The sequence below is a fragment of the Rhineura floridana genome, chromosome 3 (assembly GCF_030035675.1).
Source record: "Rhineura floridana isolate rRhiFlo1 chromosome 3, rRhiFlo1.hap2, whole genome shotgun sequence".
NCBI classification, from domain to species: domain Eukaryota; kingdom Metazoa; phylum Chordata; class Lepidosauria; order Squamata; family Rhineuridae; genus Rhineura; species Rhineura floridana.
Genome location: NC_084482.1, coordinates 230104684 through 230124331, shown reverse-complemented (window position 1 = coordinate 230124331; position 19648 = coordinate 230104684). Strand labels below are relative to the sequence as shown.

General features: G+C 46.6%; 1 protein-coding gene across 1 annotated transcript; it reads left to right on the top strand.

Annotated features, from left to right (window-relative positions):
• Positions 1-6256: 6256 nt before the first annotated feature.
• Positions 6257-13869, top strand: LOC133379110 (zinc finger protein 91-like). Its single transcript, XM_061613718.1, has 2 exons — positions 6257-6299; positions 11488-13869. Exons 1-2 carry the CDS (start codon positions 6257-6259, stop codon positions 13578-13580), a joined length of 2136 nt encoding a protein of 711 aa, XP_061469702.1. The 3' UTR covers positions 13581-13869.
• The last annotated feature ends 5779 nt before the right edge of the window (positions 13870-19648 follow it).

Genomic DNA, 19648 nt, shown 5'->3' with positions numbered 1-19648 from the left:
AGTGTTTGGCCAAAGTTGATACTGGATAGAGAAGGTTAACCCACGAGTGGCCAGAAGCTACTAAGGGGGTTCCCTAAACTGGGTCCCATCCATTTTGAAAGCCCTTGATAACACTTGTGTCTCCACCCCCTTCCGCAAAATCCTGGGGAACGAAGCCTTGCAAGTGGCTTGAGCCGGTGGTGCTAGGCACTTGGGAAAAGTGGAAATGAGATTTGCACTGAGAAGGTTCAGGGCTCTGGCTGGCAGAGACTCCCAACTGGTTCCTGTCCCTTTAGAAACCCCCGTCTTGTTTTTCCTTTTGAGAGCCAATCTGGGAGAAAAAGCTGGTGGGCAACAGCTTTCCTCATGAGTGACTTGACCTGGGAATGTGGCATTTGAAGTTGGCTCATCCCTGAACTTATTTTGAAACTAGGTTTGGTTGTTTTGTGTCTGCATTGTTGAACTCTTTGCATTTGGCTTTTGGTGTTGGAGATTTCTAAGCTATGGCAAAAGTGGCAGCCATGGAGGGAACCAAATGCTTTATGAATCCAGTAGAGCGCCTAACGAAAATAGAGAAATCATTGATGAATAAGGGAAGGTGCATGTGGGGTAATAGTTGTTTTAAAAGAGAGAACCCCATGCAAATCATGAATGGGGCCTATGAGGAATATTGCCAAGAATACAAGCCTTCCAAATGAAAGGAAAATGCTGCAGCAGCTTGGGGATTTTATAATGCATGTCAGGATTTGTCAGATCTTTGAAAGGAGTCAAGGAGTAAGTTGGCGCAGGCAGAGGAGGCCTTTGTTAAGGAAAGAGGTTTATGCCAAAGAGTGAAGGAGTTTGAAGGAACTGGTAGATTTGAATGAAGGATGGAGAAACGACTGATAATTTTGGCCTTGAACAAATGAATATGGTAGGAGAAAAATCAGGTGGGCTTTTTCGTTAAGACACTCATTATAATGAAAAATGTGGTGGAAACCACTGGGTTGGGGCCAGCTCGTTATAAAATTGTCCAAGAGATTGTATGTTGGTCCCCTCCCAAGGCAAAGGCAGTGGCTGATATTTTGGGTTCTTTGAATAAGGACACAGTTTGGACTTGGTTAACTAGGGAGATGAAATGTATTCTACTGCTGATGCTCGAGATCGAATGCAGGTGGCAAGATATTGTGCAAATTGGAAGAAATTCCTTGCATGTTTATCAGGCCATGTGAGACGTCAGGAAGATGGCCAGTGTGAGTATAACAGAGACTTTCTGGAAGCCGTGCACATGGGGTTAAATGCTCAAACGAAGTTAGCAATAGGGAGGATGGATCTCGAAGGTGTTACTTGGCAGGAGTTGAGTGTGGCTATTTCGCAAGTCTCTGAGCTCCTTCGACAGGTTGGAGGGGGGAAAGCCGCCACTACACAGAAGAAGGTTCAGCTCGAGCCAATTCAAAGTGTCACACAGACCAATCAAGGGCCTCATTCATCTGTTGTACCCAATGCAAATTGGGGACCCCAGGGGAGAGGAACTTGCCACCCTCTCTTGTCCCCTGGTTCCAATCGGGGTAATTTCACATCAGTGGGGGGGGAGAGACAGGAGACTTGGGTTCAATAACTGCAGCAGCAATCACGGCAACTTGTCTCCCTCCCACCAAAGTAATGACCCTACTCAGACCCGACAGGGGAATGAACTGGTGAGTTTTGGGGATCCCCTCCGTAATCAGCTTTGGTCCACGCTTAGAAATCTGGGAGAAAATATGGATCAGTTCCATAAGCAGCCCACTGAAGTTTTGGCAGAGGCCTTACTCAGGAGATTGAAGGCACAGGCTCCTGATATGGCCCCCTCCACCTCTGCTTCTGTTCCCCCCCCACACACTGCCCCACTGCTCCTATCCAGCTTCGCTCAGAAGAACAGAGGCAGGCCATACAAGATGTGCACAATCGAACCCAGGGCTGCCCAGTTCCTGCTGCTCCAGTCACAACTGTGTCAATGTTAGAGCCAGCTTTGTGGGGCAGAATGAATGTGGAGGCCACCGCTTGGGGACGGAACAGTGGCCAGAAAACCAGGCTTGGTTTTTTCCAATGAATCCAGTGTGGTGGGATTTTTCCCCAAGCAGCTGAATCCTCCATTGCTCCCATCTTTCTAAGCAGCGTCTCAGTTGATGCCTCCTGCAATCCCTGCAGCTGCCATCAGACCTCTGCAAAGGCAGACAAGTGCTGGAAAGGCTGATCCCTCTGGGAAGGGAGGGAGGAAATGACTGGGTGGTGGGTGGAGTGGAAAGGAGATGCTGGTCTTGGAGGCTACTGGGGGGAAGGGGGAGCAACGTAGCTGGGATCGGAGGGAGGAACATACAGCAGCAAAAGTTCCCCTGCCCTGAAGAGCTCCACTCATCTCTGCACCCATTTCTTGGCACCTCCCTCTGCTGCGGGACCCAGAGCGACCTCCCGAGAAAAAGAGGAGAAAAGCAGGGGTGGCCGCCACTGCTGGGCCAAGGACGATTCGTTCAGCCCACCGTAAGAGCGCCTCAAGGGAAGGGTCCCCTGCCCAGAGTCAGGCGCTGACAGACCGCACAGGGCTCGGGGCTCCAGAGCAAACCTGATAACTCCCCAGCCCCACCCATGAAGAAGCCTCTCTCTGCTGGGGGCTCCGGAATGCATATCATAAATGCATAATGATGTCATAAAAGCATAAAGAATTAGTAATTGGGATGCCCACCCCAAACTCTTCTCTGGGCCAGGACAAATCATATGCCCCAGGAAAACGGAGGGTGTATTCTATATGCCAGTCTTTCCCAGCTAAAATTATGAAAATAGGGGAAAATACGTAATTTGCGGTGACCACGCAAAATCTGCTGTGGGCTATGAAAAATCATTCACTGCAGAGAAGTGGATATTGTTCTCTGAGAGATGCCACTGCCTCCTGCCTCGAAAGGTTTTTCTTGTAGACCCCCAGTTACTTCTTTTTTATACACACTGTTATGTTAGAGAGGACACCCTCCCCTTTCCTGGGGTGTATGATTTGTCCTGGCCCAGGGGAGATTTTGGGTGGGCACTCCCAGTTACTTATTTTGCCCTTTCTGTTTTTGTCTATTTTGGTTTTGCGAAGATGCCCTCATCCGTGCCCTGTGGCCGGCAGAACCTCTGGGGTGGATGGGATGCACTGGCATCTCCTAGAGGACACCCTCCCCTTTCCTGGGGTGCATGATTTGTCCTGGCCCAGAGCAGATTTTCAAGTGGGCACCATCAGTTACTTATTTTTTTTGGTTTTATGATATCATTATGAATTTATAATCATATCAGAAGCCTGATGATTTTGATCACATAAATGTATTGTTATAGTTGACGGGGGAGTCCCCCGATCGCAGTGATATATCATACAGGGTACCCCAACATATATTTTGGGGTTCAGAGACATATTAACTTTGGCTTGAAGTTGCTGTAGCTGTCAACTTTTCTTCTTTTTAGTGTTTTGAACTTTCGAGCAAAACTGGAACTGGGAATTAGGAACAAAATCCAGTGTCATGATGTTCCCGGGGGATGCTTCGATCCAGCTCCAACACAGCCAGCCCAGCTGAGGGGAGAGGCAGACGGGATGGGGCAGAGCTGCAGCCTCCGATCTGGAGGGTCTGCAGGGAGGGGGGCTTAAGGGGGTCCTCGCCCTCTCCCACCCTCTCCTCTGCACCCCATTGCATACCTTTGTTTTGAGGGGCCCCCAGTGCAACTCCGCTCTCCAACATCGCTGCGCACTAAGAGGTGCTCCACGCTTCCACCCGCATTTCTTGAAGAGAGGCGGGGCAGGAAAGGGAAGTCCCTCGTTTGGGCTCTTTCCTTTGGGTCTGTCCTCACTGGTTAACCCTTAAAGAGCAAAGTGGCTGAAGCTGCTTGGCTGCTTCGCAGGGAGAGCGAGGGGAGAGGGAAGCCCCTTTCTGGCTGGTGACCCTTTTGCACATTAAAAATAAAAATGCCATGCACATTTTTAAGAAAGGTTTTGAGGGAACAGCTTAGGTGAGCCTAAACCCTGTTTCCTTTACCTGTTAGATTTCTCTTTTAATTTCTCTTTTTTTTAATGCGTATTTTAAATTGTTCTTTGTGAAACACTTAGAGGCTTTCTGTCAAGTAAGCAGTATATAGATTTTGTTAAATAGATAAATACAGGTTGCATACAGATAAGATACTGATGTTATAGCTATGAAACGTTGGAAGTGGCGCAAGACCAACTCCTGTTTTGTTCTTTTGTTGATGTTCCAGAAGGGAGATAGAGTGAGGCTCCTCCAGATGGATAGGCTGGATTACCTTTACCTGTCATGCTCTGACTGACATCCTTCCTCCTAAGACTGCTGATCTGCCTCTCCTCCTTCCCCCCTTTCCTTCCTCTCTTCTTTGACTGTCCGAGAGAGAGGAGACACCTTGTCCAGCTGCCTCTTGAAGGCCTCCAGTGTCGGAGAGCCCACCTCCTCCCTAGGTCATTGGTTCCATTGTCATATGGCTCTAACAGTTAGGAAGTTTTTCCTGATGTCCAGTCGAAATCTGGCTTCCTGCAACTTGAGCCCATTATTCCGTGTCCTGCACTCTGGGACGATCGAGAAGAGATCCCTGCCCTCCTCTATGTGACAACCTTTCATGAACTTGAAGAGTGCTATCGTATCTCCCCTCAGTCTTCTCTTCTCCAGGCTAAACATGCCCAGTTCTTTCAGTCTCTCCTCATAGGGCTTTGTTTCCAGTCCCCTGATCATCCTTGTTGCCCTCCTCTGAACCCGTTCCAGTTTGTCTGCATCCTTCTTGAAGTGCGGAGACCAGAACTGGACGCAGTATTCAAGATGAGGCCTAACCAGTGCTGAATAGAGGGGAACTAGTACTTCACGCAATTTTATTTATTTATTTATTTGTTGCATTTGTATACCACCCCATAGCCGAAGCTCTCTGGGCAGTTTACAACAATTAAAAACATTAAAAACAAATATACACATTTAAAAACATATTTTTAAAAGGCGATTTAAAATCTCAAGGTAAAATGCCTGGGAGAAGAGGACTATACTTCTGTTAATGCAGCCTAATATAGCATTTGCCTTTTTGGCAGCCACATCACACTGTTGGCTCATATTCAGCTTGTGATCAACGACAATTCCAGGATCCTTCTCACATGTCATATTGCTGAGCCAGGTATCCCCCATCTTATAACTGTGCATTTGGTGTCTTTTTCCTGAGTGTAGAACTTTTTAGAATTACTGCATGCACGGGCTACATGTGAGAATTCTCAGCCGCAGCTCCTCCTTTGCCTTGCATCAGGCAGAATGAGAGTGGTTCATCTTTTCTCTTATGTTGGGGATGAGGAAATAGAGATCAGGTTCTGCTTCTCCTGAGCACCTCCTCCAATCTTCAAGCCCCTTCTGACACAGCTTTTCTCTGCTTCCTGTGACTCAGCCTTGCAGGTCTTCTCATTCTGGTCTGGCGCTGGCCTCCTCCACTCCTCACTCGCTTGGGATTCCTCCCTCAAGGCCTGGACTCCCACCACTCCTACATCTTTCCCTGGGGTAACCAGGGGTGCCAAACTGCCAAGAGGATTTTCTGGGCCCGGTCCACGGTATGTGGATCGCACCCTCTGCTGAACTCACAGACAATGACACAAAGGTACATGCCCTTCACGTCATGAGCAAATGTGCACCCTCTTTTGCAGATGGAGGGGGGGAGCCCAAAGATCAATCGGGGGTCACACACAAGTAACAAGATGCCTTACACATACAATATCGAACAGGTGAACCTTTCCCCACCATGTTAGTTCTGGATTAGAAAAGGCGCACTCTGTTTAACATCTGCCTGCCACTCAGCTGTGAAAGGCATGGGAGTCCTGCTCTCCTTCAGCGCCAACAGGAATCCATGCAAAGAACTCCAGTTGCATGAGCTATAAATGAGTTCTGTATTCTTTTGTATCTCAGCTGGGGGATAGTTTAATCCTCTTGAAATGGTAACATGGTAACCTGGAACATCCTGGTGTAGCTTTTGCTCGGATTTCTTTATGGGTGGGTGATGCGGCCACAAGGGAGCATTCCTCCTGATTTGCTTGCAGGCTGTTCGCAGGTCTTAGGAGTGCTCTGTCGGTGCTCACAGGTAACACGAGAGTCCCAGAAGGAAGGCATTGCCACCTGTGAAGCAGCAGTGGAGTTTCAGCCGCTTTGCTCTTGAAGGGTTAACAAACGACGACAGAGCCGAAGGAAGGAGCGCAAACGTCCCTTTCCTGCCCCGCCTGCCTGCGAGAACTGCAGGCTGGAAGCTCCGAGCTCTCTTCGTGCGCGCAGCGATGCTGGCGAGCCGAGCTGCGTGGGGGGAGCCTGGAGCCAAAGGTAGGCAATGGGGGCGGAGGGGAGGGTGGGAGAGGGGGAGACACCCCCCCTGAAGCGCCCCACAGACCCTCCCGATCGGAGGCTGCAGCTCTGCCCCGTCCCGTCCGCCTCTCCCCTGGGCTGGGCTGGCTGTGGGGGGCCGGATCGAAGCATCCCTTGGAACATCTGCGGATGAAATTCGTGGCCTTCAGCTTGGAGATGGAGGCGCCCCATAGTCGGAACAGAGCTAAGGAGATGACAGTTGTGTCTCATTTGTCCTTTGGCGGTGGCGTCACTAGGGTTGGTGTCACCCGGTGCGGTAACTCATGGTGTCACCCCCATGGACGTCCTCGCGTACCAGACCAGACAGAATCCTTAGTAATGTTTTTTGTACCAATGTTACTCGTAAATTGTAATTCCCGTATATCACTGAATGTAATAGCACACACACACACACACACACACACACACACACACACACACACACACACACACAGAGCCAGCTGTGGGATCGTCACACAAGCAACCTAGAACCTAGTAATGTTTTTTGTACTAATGTTACTCGTAAATTGTAATTCCCGTATATCACTGAATGTAATAGCACACACACACACAGAGCCAGCTGTGGGATCATCACAAAAACAGCCTAGAACATTTTTTCCCTTTCACAAGGACATGCAAAAGATTGAACCCAGGACCTTCTGCACGCAAAGAACATGCTCAGCCTACCACTGAGATATAGGGTAGAAAAGCACTCACTGTTCTGCTGGCCTGGGGATAATTCTGAGGGCCAGTGGGAGCCACAGATGTGATGGGAGGCAGGGAGAAGTGAGTGGGCAAAGGGTGCAGGTGCAATGCTGACGCCAGTCCTAGTGGGTAAGCCCCATTCAACAGGGTGGGATTTACTTCTGAGTAAACATGCACAGGATTGCAAGGTGGGGGGAGCAGCAAATCCCCCTCCCTCAATGCCAGCTTAGCCCTTCCCTACTTTAAAGTTGACAATGAGGACACTGACCTGCGAAAAAGACAAATAATTGGGTGTTAGAACATATTAAACCAGAACTATCACTAGAAGCTAAAATGATGAAACTGAGGCTGTCATACTTTGGACACATCATGAGAAGACATGATTCACTAGAAAAGACAATAATGCTGGGAAAAACAGCAGGGAGTAAAAAAAGAGGAAGAACAAGCAAGAGACGGCTTGATTCCATAAAGGAAGCCGCAGACCTGAACTTACAAGGTCTGAACAGGGCGGTTCACAACAGATGTTACTGGAGGTTGCTTATTCAAAGGGTTGCCATAAGTCATAATCGACTTGAAGGCACATAACAACAAAAACCTTGAAACGCAGGAAGCTGCTTTAGACTGAGGATCATTGGTTCATCTAGTTCAGTATTGTCTGCCCTGACTGGCAGCAGCTCTCCAAGATTCCAGGCAGGGGCTCTTTCCCAGAAATGTCGGTGATCGAACCTGGCCCTTCTGCATCCAAGGAGATGCTCTTCTAATGAGCTTCGTTTCGTTCCCCAAATGGTGAGCCCCCCTTCAAAAGAGCCACCACCTGTCCACTGCTGAAGTGTATCCAGGGGGTGGAAGGGGGTGAGCAGCCTCGATGTCAAAGCGGGGGCAGAGAAAGGGCGGACCTTGGCCTTGTTGGAGGCAGGTGTTCGTGGGGCCCATTACTGGCCCTGGGCTCACAGCCCCCCAAAAGTCTGTTGCCAGCCCTAGACCAACCCCTCTCATAACATCAGAGGAGCCTGGCTGCTGGGTCAGGCCAAGAGCCCAGCATCGTGCCCTCAGTGGCCAACCAGAGGCCCCACTGGGAAGCGTGAAAGCAGGCCTCGAGGGCAACAGCAACACTCACCCCCAAATGACATTCCCAGCAACTGGTATTCAGAGACATTTCCTGCCTCCGACAGCGGAGGGAGCAACACAGCCATCGTGGTCAGCAGCCATTGAGCCTCTAGAAACGTGTGCAACCCGCTTTGAAAGCCATCCAAGTTGGCAGGCATAGAATCATAGAATAGTACAGTTGGAAGGGGCCTATAAGACCATCAAGTCCAACCCTCTTGGGCATCCCAAAGTGCAGCCGCTGTTTCCTCCTGCCCCATGCAAGGCGGCTTACTCTGCACCAGGACAGCCCCCCCCCCAAAAAATCTGGAGGTTGCAAGAAAACCAGGCAATGGAAGCAATGGAGTTTGGGCTCTGTTTTGCATGACATTGGATTGGAGTTGATTGCATGGAGAAGCCCTCAGGTTCTTCAAAGGGGTGGAGCCTGGGAGTTTATTCCCCCCTCCTCCATCCCGCTTTCCCTTCCTTCTTTGCGAAGGAAACTGACCAGGCCGGAACAGGGAGGTGCAACGACCACAGACTCAGAAAAGGGGTGGAAGACATGCAGCCTTCCGGTCCTCATTCGGAGGCTGGAACTGGTTTCATTGCCGTGTACCTCTTTCATCCCCCCTCCTTGCGTTTCTTTGGACCGGCACCCTTCCACATTGCTGCTCTCGTTTGGGAACCGGAAGTGTTCCGGAGTCTAAGGACCACCCTACCCCTTTGGCCCATTAACCATTAGAGTTCCATTGACCTTTTCCTCCACCGGAGGATCCGCTCGCTCTCACATTCGTCACTCAACTTGAGAGCAGATCTAGAATGCGGGAGTGCGAAGGAGCCAGCCTGTGAGGCGGCAGGGCGGGCGCTGAGGGAAGAGGGCAGTCCCCGTGCTCGCTCCTGATCTCTCTCTCTCCTCCTTGGCTGCGCCTGCCGCTTCCCAGTGGCGGTGCCTAGGGCGGGGGGGGGGCGCTGGCTCGTGGTGTCACCCCATCTCGTGGTGTCACCCAGTGCGGCCCGCACCTGGCGCACCGCCCTAGTAATGCCCCTGTCCTTTGGTTCAGCTGTGAGAGTTGAATAGTGAGGCTCTTCATTCAGTACTGCCATTCTGCCAGCCCTCATGTGGGAGATTCAGGAGATGGTGATCTGTTCTGTTAGAATTAGGAGAGGTTAAGCACAGCGTTCTTACTCCCTTTCTGCCACCCCTGCTTCACAAATCTGACCCACTATGCTTTTCAGATTATCCTGTAGAGCTGCCATCATTTCCTACACCCCCTTTTCCCAGACAGGAGGACTCTGGGAGGCCAATTTAGTACTTATGATTCTGTGGTCCTAGGGACAGCACACCCTGCGCTTCCCAGCCAAGTATCTACCTGATCCTAAGTCACTCCTTACCTCCAGGATATTGGTCCTCTCAGGTATAAAGCTGTTTGGCTGGTCCACTGCAGACTTTTTCCTGATGGTGGATGAGGCACAAAGGCTGCATATCACAGGCCACCTTTTAAGGATATTTCTTCCCACAGAGGTTTGCTGGGCACTGGGCTCTCTCGGATCAATTAAAGCTGAATTCACATAGTATAGGTGTGTGTGTGTTATGTGCCTTAAAGTCGACTATGACTTATGTCGACCCTCAGAATCAGTGACCTCCAGTAGCATCTATCCCAAACCTCCCTGTTCAGATCTTGTAAGTTCAAGTCTGTTGCTTCTTTTATGGCAACAATCCATCTCTTGTTGGCCTTCCGCTTTTTCTACTCCTGTTTTTCTCAGCATTATTGTCTTTTCTAGTGAATCATGTCTTCTCATGGTGTGTCCAAAGTATGATAACTTCAGTTTCATCATTTTAGCTTCTAGTGACAGTTCTGGTTTAATTTGTTCTAAACACCTAATTATTTGTCTTTTTCACAGTCCATAGTACCCGCAAAGCTCTACTCCAACACCACATTCCAAATGAGTTGATTTTTCTTTTCACTGTCCAACTTTCACATCCATACATAGAGATCAGGAATACCATGGTCTGAAAGATCTTAACTTTGGTGTTCGGTGATCCATTTTTGCATATGAGGATCTTTTCTGATAGCTTCCCTTCCCAGTCCAAGACTTATTCTGATTTCTTGACTGTTGTCTCCAATTTGGGTAATGACTGTGCTGAGGTATTGATAATCCTTGACAAGTTCAATGTCCTCATTGCCAACTTTAAAGTTACATATCTCTTCTGTTGTCAATAGTTTAGTGTTCTTGATGTTCAGCTGTAGTCCTGCTTTTGTGCTTTCCTCTTTAACTTTCATCAGCATTCAGTTCAAATCATTACTGGTTTCTGCTAAGAGTATGGTATCGTCTGCATTTATTTATTTATTTATTAGATTTATTAGTTGCCCATCTGGCTGGTTGTCCAGCCACTCTGGGCGACATACAAAATAAAAACGTGTAATTACATTAAAACATTAAAATCTCAACAGTAATAGTAAAACCTAGCCCACCCCAAAAGCCTGCCTGAAGAGCCAGGTCTTCAACGCCCGGCGGAAGCTCATCATAGTGGGGGCATGACGCAGATCATTTGGGAGGGAATTCCACAATGTGGGGGCCACAATTGAAAAAGCCCTCTCCCTAGTCTTCACCACTTTACCTGTTTTAACTGGTGGGATGGAGAGAAGGCCTTTTGAGGTTGATCTTGTTGAGCGGCATCTCTAATGATGATGGAGGCACTCTTTCAAATAGACTGGGCTGAAACCATGCAGGGTTTTAAAGGTTAAAACCAACACCGTGAATTGGGCCTGGAAAATAACTGGTAAACGGTGTAACTCCTTTAACACTGGAGTAATGTGATCTCGCTGGCGGCTGCCTTTAATCAGGCGGGCTGCCATATTCTGTACCAGTTGCAGCTTCCAGACCATTTTCAAGGGTAACCCCGCATATCTTCAATTATTGATATTTCTCCCTCCAGTTTTCACACTTCCTGCATCTTCTTCCAATCCAGCTTTCTATATAATATGTTCTACATATAGATTAAACAAATAGAGTGTCGTGTTGCAGGTAACATTTTGTGAGGGAGGGAGGGGATGCGAGTTGCCCTCTAGGCAGTGGAAAGGGCCATGTTCCTGTAAGACAGGATACATCCTATGTTTGTAAATTCCAGCTGTGCATAAGTACTGGGCTGTCCACCTTAAATGGAGGTACAAGGGAGCACATTTTTGTTACAGTTGTCTCTCTCTGGTCTCTTTTGAAAACCTGTTACCAAGCACCTACTACTAAACTAGCTCCGTACAAGGCCTCGAGCTTTGACAGTTAAACTCTGATATCAACAGAGCTCCCAGAAGTACAAATCATAATATATTCACAGGATTTCTCCACAGCATTTTATCTCCTTTCTGTTTCATTCCATCAGGATACATCTGGGGGTCCAAGGCTGAGGGAAAACCATCTGAAGTATCACTGGAAAAAGCTGAGGAGCAGATGCAGGAGCAGAAACTGAGGAGTCAAGATGGAGTAAAGAGACAAGAAGAGAGACAGGCTCACACAAGGGACAAACCTCATATATGCTTGGAGTGTGGAAAGAACTTCAGTCGGAGTAGCACCCTTACTAGGCATCAGAGATGTTACACAGGAGACAAACCTTATAAGTGCTTCGAGTGTGGAAAGAGCTTCAGTCGGAGTGACAGCCTTACTTCGCATCAAAAAACTCACACAGGAGACAAACCTTATAAATGCTTGGAATGTGGAAAGAGGTTCAGTCAGAGTGACAGCCTTACTTCGCATCAAAGAACTCACACAGGGGACAAACCTTATCAATGCTTGGAATGTGGAAAGAGGTTCAGTCGGAGTGACAGCCTTACTTCGCATCAAAGAACTCACACAGGAGAGAAACCTTATAAATGCTTGGAGTATGGAAAGAGCTTCACTTGGAGTAGCACCCTTACTTCACATCAAAGAACTCACACAGGAGAGAAACCTTATAAATGCTTGGAGTGTGGAAAGAGCTTCAGTTGGAGTAGCATCCGTACTTCGCATCAAAGAACTCACACAGGAGAGAAACCTTATAAATGCTTGGAATGTGGAAAGAGCTTCAGTCGGAGTGACAGCCTTACTTCGCATCAAAGAACTCACACAGGAGACAAACCTTATAAATGCTTGGAGTGTGGAAAGAGCTTCAGTCAGAGTAGCACCCTTACTTTGCATCACAGAACTCACACAGGGGAAAAACCTTTTAAATGCTTGGAGTGTGGAAAGGGCTTCATTGACCATAGCACCCTTACTTCTCATCAAAGAACTCATACAGGGGAAAAACCTTTTAAATGCATGGAGTGTGGAAAGGGCTTCAGTGACCGTAGCGCCCTTACTTCTCATCAAAGAACTCATACAGGGGACAAACCTTATAAATGCTTGGAGTGTGGAAAGAGCTTTAGTCAGAGTAGCACCCTTACTTTCCATCAAAGAAGTCACACAGGGGACAAACCTTATCAATGCTTTCAGTGCGGAAAGAGCTTCAGTCGGGATAGCCACCTTAATTTGCATCACAAAACTCATACAGGGGAGAAACCTTATAAATGCTTGGAGTGTGGAAAGAGCTTCAGTCAGAGTAGCAACCTTTCTTCTCATCAAAGAACTCACACAGGGGACAAACCTTATAAATGTTTGGAGTGTGGAAAGAGCTTCAGTCAGAGTAGCAACCTTATTTCGCATCGCAGAACTCACACAGGGGACAAACCTTATAAATGTTTGGAGTGTGGAAAGAGCTTCAGTCAGAGTAGCGCCCTTACTTCGCATCACAGAACTCACACAGGGGACAAAACTTATAAATGCTTGGAGTGTGGAAAAAGCTTCAGTAACAGATACACCCTTACAGTGCATCAAAGAACTCACACAGGGAACAAACCTTATCTATGCTTGGAGTGTGGAAAGAGCTTCAGTCAGAGTGGCCACCTTACTTTGCATCACAGAACACATACAGGGAGCAAACCTTATGAATGCTTGGAGTGTGGAAAGAGCTTCAGTGACAGTAGTGCCTTTAGTAGTCATAAAAGAACTCATACAGGGGACAAACCTCATAAATGCTTGGAATGTGGAAAGAGCTTCAGTCGGAGTAGTGCCCTTACTTTGCATCACAGAACTCACACAGGAGACAAACCTTATCAATGCTTTCAGTGCGGAAAGAGCTTCAGTCGGGGTAGCCACCTTAATTTGCATCACAGAACTCATACAGGAGAGAAACCTTATAAATGCTTTGAGTGTGGAAAAAGCTTCAGTGTCAGTAGCAGCCTTTCTTCGCATCAAAGAACTCACACAGGGGACAAACCTTATAAATGCTTTGAGTGTGGAAAAAGCTTCAGTGACAGTAGCGGCCTTTCTTCGCATCAAAGAACTCACACAGGGGACAAACCTTATAAATGCTTGGAGTGTGGAAAGAGCTTCAGTCAGAGTGGCCACCTTACTTTGCATCACAGAACGCATACAGGGAATAAACCTTATACGTGCTTGTAGTGTTGAAAGACCTTTTGTCAGAATGGCTACCTTCAGTCACATCAAAAGATCCTTTTAAGGGAAGAGATGTATAAATGCTTTGAAGTGGAAAGAACTTTAAGCAGAGTTCTGCTCTTTCTCTGCATCCATACGGGGAAGCCGGGCTTCAAACAAGATTTTTATGGGAGTTTCAGACCCCCGACAGTGTCCTTCTCTTACCTTAACCACAGACTGTTCCACTTCCCTTCATCCAGGGCTGTGGAGTTGGAATCAGGGAGTGGGAGTCGGAAGCAATTTTGGGTGGAGTCAGTAGTCCGACTTCAAAATAAAATTAATATTTTAATAGAATAGTTACAGGAAGCATGAAAATCATGATAATCTTGGCAGAAAGTGGGATTCTGGGTGTGGTTAGTTCTCCAGTCCCCTTCAAGGGTGAAATAATGTTTGCATTTACTTACACCAACCTCTGTGCCTTTCTTTCCTTTGGTCTTGTTTCCCAAAAAGCAGAACTCACCCAATCTTGACAGGACATACCAAACCCCATTTTATTGGGCCACAGGGGCTAAGTCCGAGGTTGGATTTGCGCTGAACCATTTCCATTCCATAGGCATAAAAATGGGGGCCGTATTGGTGAGGTTCTCTTCATTCAAAGGGATTGGTACAAGGGCAACACCTCCCTCCCCATGGATAGGGAGTAGGGAGCATATCCAACAGTTACTCACACTAGAGTGAAAGAGACCAACATGTATATAAGAAACACCCCCCTTTCCCCATTTTCCATTATTATTTTGGCAACGCTTCAAGATTTCATTGTCACTTATCTTCCTCGATCCAGCAGGAGTTTTAGGGTGAGAAACACGAGCCAAATTCCACTGTGGCACCAGAACACCTCTTCCTTGCGGTGTCTAAGGTGCCTGGGAATCCAGCCACAATGAGTGTGGAAGATACAAGGTCAACAGGGAAATTGTTTCATGGGTCAAAGTCACAGCTGGTTCAGCTCAGCTCCGTTCCTGCGCTGTGACACTTGTGCAGTTGTTTGCACCTTGCAGGCAGAACGGGCCATCAGCATCAGTAGATATGGACCTTGCCACCAATCCCCAGGGAGAGTGGGATGACCAGGCTCCATGAGGGGCTCTGGAAAGGCCTCTTTGACCTATGAATGCAATCTTCTAACAGCCTCAATTAATACACATCAGTACTTCCACAAGGCTTCAACCTCTAACTTTAACGTGGAAGGATAAGAGAGAAAAGGTGGTGAACAGGGCGTGCACATGGGCCATGCCATCAAAATCTCTACGGAGACAATCCATGCTCACGGCTAGCAGTACTGGAAGGGGGGCAAGAGCCACTGCTGTTTTTGTTCTTATGCTTCTGTTAATATAAGGGAGATAGAGTGAGGGTCTCCAGCTGGCTAGGCTTGCCTACCTTTACCTGTGCTGTGCTCTGACTTGTCTTCCATTGAAGACTGATTTGTCTGCACTGAATGGCAGCATCACTCTGGGGTTTCAGAGAGGGAGCCTTTCTCACCCTTTGTGGAACTGCTGGGGGCTGACCTGGACTGATCCTTAAGAACGACTCTTTTTCTGGACTGACTATGCCCTAGACCAGTTGGTCATGGAACAGACATAAGAACATAATGAGGCCAGTGGCCCATCTAGTCCAGCATCCTGTTCTCACAGTCGCCAACCAGGTGCTTGGGGGAAGCCTGCAAGCAGGACCCGAGTGCAAGAACACTCTCCCCTCCTGAGGCTTCCGGCAACTGGTTTTCAGAAGCATGCTGCCTCTGACTAGGGTGGCAGAGCACAGCCATCATGGCTAGTAGCCATTGATAGCCCTGTCCTCCATGAATTGGTCTAATCTTCTTTTAAAACCATCCAAGCTGGTGGCCATTACTGCATCTTGTGGGACCAAATTCCATAGTTTAACTATGTGCTGAGTAAAGAAGTACTTCCTTTTGTCTGTCCTGAATCTTCCAACATTCAGCTTCTTTGAATGTCCACGAGTTCTAGTATTATGAGAGAGGGAGAAGAACTTTTCTCTATCCACTTTCTCAATGCCATGCATAATTTTATACACTTCTATCATGTCTCCTCTGAACCACCCTTTCTGCAAACTAAAAAGCCCCAAATGCTGCAACCTTTCCTCATAAGGGAGTCGCTCCATCCCCCTGATCATTCTGGTTGCCCCCTTCTGAACCTTTTCCAACTCTATAATATCCTTTTTGAGATGAGGCGACCAGAACTGTACACAGTATTCCAAATGTGGCCACACCATAGATTTATACAACGGCATTATGATATCGGCTGTTTCATTTTCAATACCTTTCCTAATTATCGCTAGCATGGAATTTGCCTTTTTCACAGCTGCCGCACACTGGGTCGACATTTTCATCGTGCTGTCTACTACAACCCCGAGGTCTCTCTCCTGGTCAGTCACCGCCAGTTCAGACCCCATGAGCGTATATGTGAAATTCAGATTTTTTGCTCCAATATGCATAATTTTACACTTGTTTATATTGAATTGCATTTGCCATTTTTCCGCCCATTCACTCAGTTTGGAGAGATCTTTTTGGAGCTCTTCGCAATCCTTCTTTGTTTTAACAACCCTGAACAATTTAGTGTCGTCAGCAAACTTGGCCACTTCACTGCTCACTCCTAATTCTAGGTCATTAATGAACAAGTTGAAAAGTACAGGTCCCAATACCGATCCTTGAGGGACTCCACTTTCTACAGCCCTCCATTGGGAGAACTGTCTGTTTATTCCTACTCTCTGCTTTCTGTTTCCTAACCAATTCCTTATCCACAAGAGGACCTCTCCTCTGATTCCATGACTGCTAAGCTTCCTCAGAAGTCTTTGGTGAGGTACCTTGTCAAACGCTTTTTGAAAGTCTAAGTACACTATGTGCACTGGATCACCTCTATCTATATGCTTGTTGACACTCTCAAAGAATTCTAATAGGTTACTGAGACAGGACTTTCCCTTGCAGAAACCATGCTGGCTCTTCTTCAGCAAAGCTTGCTCTTCTATGTGCTTAGTTAATCTAGCTTTAATCATACTTTCTACCAGTTTTCCCGGGACAGAAGTTAAGCTAACTGGCCTGTAATTTCCGGGATCCTCCCTGGATCCCTTTTTGAAGATTGGCGTTACATTTGCCACTTTCCAGTCCTCAGGCACGGAAGAGGACCTGAGGTACAAGTAACATATTTTAGTTAGCAGATCAGCAATTTCAAATTTGAGTTCTTTGAGAACTCTCAGGTGGATGTCATCCAGGCCCGGTGATTTTTCAGTTTTTATATTGTCCATTAAACTTTCTCTCTCGTTACCACTATTTGTCTCAGTTCCTCAGAATCCCTTCCTGCAAATGTTAGTTCAGGTTCAGGGATCTGCACTGTATGTTCCACTGTGAAGACAGATGCAAAGAATTCATTTAGCTTCTCTGCAATCTCCTTATCGTTCTTTAGTACACCTTTGACTCCCTTATCATCCAAGGGTCCAATCGCCTCCCTAGATGGTCTCCTGCTTTCAATGTATTTATATATTTTTTTGTTGTTGGTTTTTATGTTCTTAGCAATGTGCTCCTTAAATTCTTTTTAGCATCCCTTATTGTCTTCTTGCATTTCTTTTGCCAGAGTTTGTGTTCTTTTTTATTTTCTTCATTTGGACAAGACTTCCATTTTTTGAAGGAAGACTTTTTGCCTCTAAGAGCTTCCTTGACTTTGCTCGTTAACCATGCTGGCATCTTCTTGGCCCTGGCGGTACCTTTTCTGATCTGCGGTATGCACTCCAGTTGAGCTTCTAATATAGTGTTTTTAAACAACTTCCAAGCATTTTTGAGTGATGTGATCCTCTGGACTTTGCTTTTCAGCTTTCTTTTTACCAATCCCCTCATTTTTGTGAAGTTTCCTCTTTTGAAATCAAATGTGACCATGTTGGATTTTCTTGGCAATTGGCCATTTACATGTATGTTTAATTTAATAGCACTCCGGTCACTGCTCCCAATCAGTTTAACAACACTTACATCTCGCACTAGGTCCTGGTTTCCAGTGAGGATTAAGTCCAGGGTTGCCATCCGTCTGGTCGGTTCCATGACCAACTGGTCAAGGGAATAGTCATTTAGAATATCTTGCAATTTTGCTTCTTTGTCATGACTGGAACACATATGCAGCCAGTCTATGTCCGGGTAGTTGAAGTCACCCATTACTACCACATTTCCTAGTTTGGATGCTTCCTCAATTTCATATCTCATCTCAAGGTCTCCCTGAGCATTTTGTTCAGGGGGACGATAGATCATTCCCAGTATTAAATCCCTCCTGGGGCATGGTATCACCACCCACAATGATTCTGTGGAGGGGTCTGCCTCTTTTGAGGTTTCAAGCTTGCTGGATTCAATGCCTTCTTTCACATATAGATTGCCACCGCCACCAATATGTCCTTCCCTGTCCTTCTTAAATAGTTTATATCCAGGGATAACTGTATCCCACTGGTTTTCTCCATTCCACCAGGTCTCTGTTATGCTGACTATATCAATGCTCTTCTCTAAGACCAAGCACTCCAGTTCTCCCATCTTGGTTCGGAGGCTCCTAGCGTTATTGTACAGGCACTTGTAAGTAGTGTCTCTCTTTAAGTGTCTTTGGCACTTCTGGTTTGGCCTGTGGTAACTTTGCCCTTCTGAATTGATATCCTTTGCCCCTGCTCTCAGAATGCCTACTTCTAGGCCACCCCTTTTAAAATTTCATCATTTCTGTAGTCTTTATCCCAGGGGGAAGGTTTATTCTGAACCGAACCTTCCTTAGCTCCTGTCAGGTTTTCCCCCTCAGTCAGTTTAAAAGCTACTCTGCCACCTTTTTAATTTTAAGTGCCAGCATTCTGGTTCTATTCTGGTTCAAGAGGGTCCCGTCCCTTTTGTACAGGCCTGGCTTGTCCAGATATGTTCCCCAGTGCCTTACAAATCCAAACCCCTCCTCCTGACACCATTGTCCAACAACACATTGAGACTACAACACATTGAGACAACAAAAACTTCCCTATTATATTGAACACTGCAAACAATATATTTATGATATTGAACACTGCAAACAATATATTTATGATATTGAACACTGCAAACAATATATTTTAGCCATATTAAACTAAACAGAGTAAATATTTTGACCTGAGGGAATAAAATCAAAATTCCTTCCACAATCCTCCCTTTTGAACGTTCCGTTCAACCGGAGAATTTCGATTTCATCCTGATCAGGAGGATAATTCCATCCAGAAAGATCCATGACTTGGAAACATTTGCGACAGGCTTTTCCTGGAGAACATGGACAAATGGGAACTTCAACTTGACTGGGAGGTACATCCCCATATTTTAGTCTCCAGTTCCTAGCTCTTGCCCATATGGTGGTACGAGGTACACCATAAACCATTCCAGCTACTGCTGAACTCATGGTATTATTTATTACTGCCTCTACAGCACACTGCAAAGCATACCAGCTATAGTCACAACGATGTCAAGTTTTCTTCTTTGGTTTTAACGCATTTATGCTCACTGGACCTATAGGAACTAATGGAATTCTTTTTACAGGTTCAGTTTGAGTTCCCTGATCTATTTTGAATGGTTTATCTCTTATTTCAGCCAATAGATTTAAATTGTCATTCTGGATAATATCCTCATTGAGTGTTCTGTCGGTGATGTTACAACTGGTCTCTTCACCACTGGAATCAGGAAGATCCTCAGCCTGTTTATTCATATTATCCTAAAACAATAAAGCTTTAAATTAGGAAGATTTAAGAGACAACAAGGAGGGTAGCACCATCTTAGGAGTTCACCTACCCTGTTGAATCCCCTTCCCTTCTTGGAATAATAAAGAATATAATCCTATAAGTGCTCTGATCCAGTAGGCTCTCTGAGTCTGGAAGACATATAAGCCTCTTTCCATTCTGGGAGAGCCCAACACTCCAACCCCTTATTCTTCTTCTGAAGCTTCAGACAGATTGTCTTCTGAACCTGAGCTTGACCCTGATTCTGAGATTTTCCCAAGTTCCTCTTTTCTATGGGGGAAAGATGATAGGTTGATTCTGACATAGTGTCAATAATTTGTGGA